At 32.7% G+C, this 5,309-nt stretch overlaps 1 protein-coding gene across 1 annotated transcript; it reads left to right on the top strand.

Moving 5' to 3' along the window:
- The first annotated feature begins 1,269 nt into the window (after nt 1–1,269).
- Nucleotides 1,270–5,264, top strand: LOC108693306 (negative elongation factor B). Its single transcript, XM_018202186.1, has 8 exons — nt 1,270–1,524; nt 1,619–2,098; nt 2,157–2,324; nt 2,656–2,781; nt 2,854–3,123; nt 4,261–4,545; nt 4,664–4,864; nt 5,100–5,264. The coding sequence occupies exons 1-8, from the start codon at nt 1,396–1,398 to the stop codon at nt 5,262–5,264; spliced, it is 1,824 nt and encodes a 607-aa protein (XP_018057675.1). The 5' UTR covers nt 1,270–1,395.
- Nucleotides 5,265–5,309: the final 45 nt, after the last annotated feature.

The following is a 5,309-nucleotide window of genomic DNA, read 5'->3' as shown; positions in this document are numbered from 1 at the left end:
TAATCTGCGTGCATAAAATATTTGTCTATAAAAATTATTTTTATTATATACAATAATTAAGTATTATATATAAAATTGCTTCTAAAAGAAACAATATTTTTATTTAATAAGCATTCATATATAGGTACGTAAAAACAAAAATTATTTTCAAATAGCAAAATAAAAAGTACATACATATACATACAATATTTATTCTATAAAAATTATTTCATTCACGCAAAAATTAAATTTTATTACATGCAATTAATTTTGTTTATATATATAAAACTATTATGCATATAATTATTGTATATATTATGTATGCCTTCCAACACGCGACACAGTGATCATATCATCTTTGTTTAACATTGGCAAACAAGGATGTAATGATCCATTGTATCACACTATGTCATTTGTGTCGCTTGATGGAAGACACACTTTTTTTATGCAGACACGGTAATGTCTCAGCGCTAAGAAAACGCTGCTATTAGATGATTTAAAAGAATACATCAATAGTAACAAACGGACTCCGTAACAGTTGAGGCTGTTGAACACGATCAATTATGGGCTGCGTTAAGCGGACTCAACTGTTGAGTGGCGTTCGCTGTTATTAATATATTCTTTTAAATGATTCAATCAGTATTTTAGATCTGGAAGAATATAGCAGCAAGCGCTCATTTCACTGTTGAATCCGCTGAACATAGCTAATGTATAAGAGCCATTTGATTTGTTTTCTGTTCTTACTTCATTCCTGCACTACTCACTAGACTGCGCTAGAAGCCGTGTTCCAAAATTTACTGCCGTACTGAAAATCTATAGTGCACGTGACGTAAACTATACATTTTCAGTAATGGTAGTAAATTTTAGAAGATAATCAAAGTATAGAATTCTCTTTTATGGATTCAACAAATATCAAACATATACCTATTTTACTTTAAGTTCCAAAAATGTACATTGATTAGCTACAGATTTGTAAGGTTTACATTTACATGCAAGCGTAAAGCAAGAGAAGCAGCAACCAATCTGGGCAATACAAAAAATAGTGTAAAAAATATTTTTTACGCCACTATAAAAATTGCCTTATTGATTGGTTGCGTTTCCGCTGCTTGACGCTTCCATGTGAATACACCTTTAGTTAGTTTACGGCACTTTAGTTAGTTTACAGATAGTCAGATGGCCAAATAGATTTTAAAGTAATTCGAGTATTCTCAAGTTTGAATTGATAGTATGAGAAAAATATCAAGCAATTTATAAATATTTATTTATTACTGTTAATAGCAAATAACGAGTTTGAATTATAAAATTTATCCTGTAAGAAAATAATAGATTTATTTCAATCTATACAACATAAGTACATAATCGAGTCGACGGGGGCAAGTGAACGTGGTATTTTATACTGTGTAATAAAACGGAGTTATGAATTCAGCGAAGAGTAATGGTGAGACTGGCAATGGACTGGAGGATCTTGGTATACCAGGACAAGTGTATTTGAGAGACGCTTTAACAAGTTGTACAGATCCATTGAAAGCTATCGAGGGATTTCAGGTAAAAAATCAATCAAAGAACAACATCACTCATCGAGTATAGCATAAGTTAGTAAATATACAGCGTTTTGCAAAGCAATAATGTTTCATTTTAGTTGGAAAATGGCATATTACTACCATCATTACGGCCTATGTTACCTTTACTCGATCTGCATGGAGTCAGAAGGTTAGATTTCCATGCCTCTGTTCTCGAAGAGCTGCGGGAGAAACTGATCAAACAAATTGATGAAATCGGCGTGGAAAGGGCAGATAAAGGTTCCTCTGGAGACAAGAGAATGAAGGAATTGTTATCGAAAAGTTTTCCTGCTGTTAGAGTTAACGCTTTGCGACCTGTTGTTATGTGCATCCTAAAGAATACCTTACACATTGATGACAAATATTTGCGAGTGTTAGTTAGAGAAAGAGAATTATACAATGACGCCGATACAGAAGTAAAACGTCAGATATGGAAGGATAATCAAAGTCTTTTTGGCGATGAAGTCTCGCCGTTGTTCAGTCGTTATATCATTGAGAAAGAACAGATTCTATTTGATCATCGCAATTTGAACAGTCTATTTTTTATGCCATCTCCAAAGGTATATTATAATTGGTTGTATTTGAATTAGCATTGTATAATTCTCTCATTTTGCATAGGTGAGAAGACAAGGTGAAGTTGTACAGAAGTTAGCTCATATGATTGGACATAGTGTAAAATTGTATGATATGGTACTGCAGTTTTTAAGGACTTTATTTTTACGCACAAAGAATATCCACTACTGTACTCTCAGAGCAGAACTGTTAATGGCGTTACATGATTTAGAGGTAAATATATTCAACATGTTTATTTATTTTATTTTGTCAGCTCGAGAGATATCAATTTTCAAATTGCATTACAATTATAATATAATTTTTGTGGAAAGAAGTTGTAAACTCTCTCCAGCAAAGAAGTTTTAAATCTAATCCAATTTTTATTCTGGAGAATCGTTTTTTTTATTGTTATTGTTTGAAGATTGAAATCTGTATGTAGGAGCCCAATCAAACTCAATTATAAATCCATCACTTCTACATGGAGCTATGCAACATTCTAATATAACTTGATACATAACTTAATTTGTATCGCTTTAATTTTATTGAGTGTGCTATTTGTTGTCAGGTGCAAGATATTATTTCTGTAGATCCATGTCATAAGTTTACGTGGTGTCTGGACGCATGCATCAGAGAAAAAAATGTGGATGTTAAAAGATCTCGTGAATTACAAGGCTTTTTGGACAGTATTAAGGTAATTGAATCAAAATCGTGTTTTATAACATTATTTGCGTAAAGAAAGAGATATTGATTTGTAGTTTTGTAGAGAGGACAGGAGCAGGTGTTAGGGGACCTAAGTATGATTTTGTGCGATCCCTATGCAGTGAATTTTCTCGCTAGCAGTGCAATCAAAATAGCGCTTCATTTGATAAATTGTGAAGCATTACCTAGAGAAAATGCAGTGCTCGTATTGTTGTTAAGAATGCTCGCGTTAGGACTGTCTGCTTGGCAAATGATTGATTCGCAAGACTTTAAGGAACCAAAACTGGACAGTCAAGTTGTCACAAAGTTCCTGCCAGCACTTATGTCACTCATGGTAATTTATATGAAATAATTAAAATGTTTATATAGAGTTTATAATTTAATATAATATAAAAAAAGGAGTATGAGCACAGTGTAGCAGACTGTGCACTGGTCTACTGTATTAGGACATGTTCAGATTCCCATCCAGGTGTCGTATTCTTTGTTGTGTAACGTTCGGTAAACAATATGAATGGAGTGATACTTGGATGGGAAATTTGAATATAACCCTAGAGATCTCGGGTTCAATCTGCGGCAGAAAATTTTTGTACTCGTAGCTTCTCTTGGAAGGCAAACCATCAAGTAGTATACTTTCCCAAGAAACTTTCTACTAAAAATTGATGTTCGAAATCGGCATTTAAACTGTAGGTCCCCATATATCTTGTCAATGTGTGCGCAAAGATATATGAAAGGAAAGCACCTACACGCTGGTGCATATAGCCCAGGAAAATTAAATTTTTCTTGCGTTTAGGAGGTAAAAAATATTGCCATAAAAGATTTGATTTTTAAAGGAAGTTGTGAAGGGAAATGACATATTATACAACACACTAAAAGTCCTGACTGTCAGTGGACCTGGAAGCTGGAAAACTTTCCAGCTTCAAAAAACTCATAAAAAAGTCTTTCAAAAATCTCAGAAAATATTTAATTTATTGAAATAAAGATCATTATCAAAAAGAACGCAATATATACAATGTACATAAAAGTAACCAGATCCAAGATATTTACAAAAAAAGTGTGAAAAATCATTTTATTTTCGAAATAACCAAAAATACATTCTTAAAAAAATTCTATCATGGAAATTATTATATGATAAAATATTGATTGTACGATCTTAAGAAAAAAATTGTTCGTAATTTTATCAGTTTTCATTTTGATAATGATCTTTATTTCGATAAAATAAATACTTCCTCAAATATTTTTTAAAAACTGCATTTTTTATCAGTTTTTTGAAGCTGGAAAGTTTTCTAAATCCTGATGGTCAAGACTTTTAGTATGATTTTCAGTATAATCATTTCGAACTTCTCATAAACAAATCTTTTATGGCAATTTTACCTCCAAAAAAATCTAAAATCTAAAAATCTAAAATCTTTTCTGAGGCACTTAAAGAAGAATATAAAAATACCGATATATAAAAATAATAATGATGTCTTAGGTTGATGATCAAATAAGGCAACTCAACTGTAGACTTCCACCTGATGAAAGGGAAAGTGCAATCGCAATTATAGAACATTCTGGACCACCTCCTGATGCGTGCCAAGCGTACGCTCAGCTTTCTGGAGTAGCGGCAGTTCTCTCCATGTATTATGCATTGCATGTAGGAGGTGGCGGTGGGGTTGGAAGGGGTAGGGGAGATGCTAGAGGTTTGATGAGAGTCCTGGCCACATTGCCAAACTGCCAAGCACAACGAGCTTTTGAAGATCCATTTTTACACACACTGGTAACATATTTGTTGTATTATTTTACTATCTTACTATCGAGCGACGTCATTATTTATCACAATTGATATATCAATTACAAATTTTTGTATTGATAAAGTCATTGATTTTCAATTACAGGTTTCGTTATTAATATTAAATATGGCTGATGAATTTTCAAACGAATCGTTTTGTACAGTAATTTTTGACGAATTCTTCTTGGCCGGTTTAGGAAGGGACAACGTCACACGACATCTGTTAAAATTACTTTGGTACATACATCCTAAATTACCATCCACGCGATTACATTCATTATTGAAAGCCTTACAACCAACAAGTCAGGTAATATTTTACAATATTCGGAAGAAGTTCGTTATATGTTTATTAGATGGGATAACTGAGTATAAAGATACTCTGTTTTTATTATATATGTAGTAATCTTAAACATTACGATCACGAAATTTTTCCTTTTATATGGAATTTAACTCATGACCTATTGATTAAGAATCCGTCGCTTTTACACAGAGCCAGATGACATCCCACTGTTATTGATTTAATGTTTTTTTTAAATTTACAGCATAACGAAGCAGTCCACACTCTTTACGAATCTCTACGTGACAAAGTTGGTAATCATGCTACAGAAGATCAATTAGCAGTGGCAGCTCAAATGGATCCGTTAAGTCTAGACTGTTCTCCTTCAGTGTTTACTGGAATGCCACCATCAACATCGAGCACACTTTAATAATATCTAATGCAAGATAAAAAAAAGTGATTTGAGCTTCCTTAA

This window comes from Atta colombica, unplaced genomic scaffold (genome assembly GCF_001594045.1).
Source record: "Atta colombica isolate Treedump-2 unplaced genomic scaffold, Acol1.0 scaffold9, whole genome shotgun sequence".
Taxonomy (NCBI): Eukaryota; Metazoa; Arthropoda; class Insecta; order Hymenoptera; family Formicidae; genus Atta; species Atta colombica.
The sequence above is the reverse complement of the archived record's forward strand: the minus strand, read 5'-3'. Positions and strand labels throughout refer to the sequence as shown.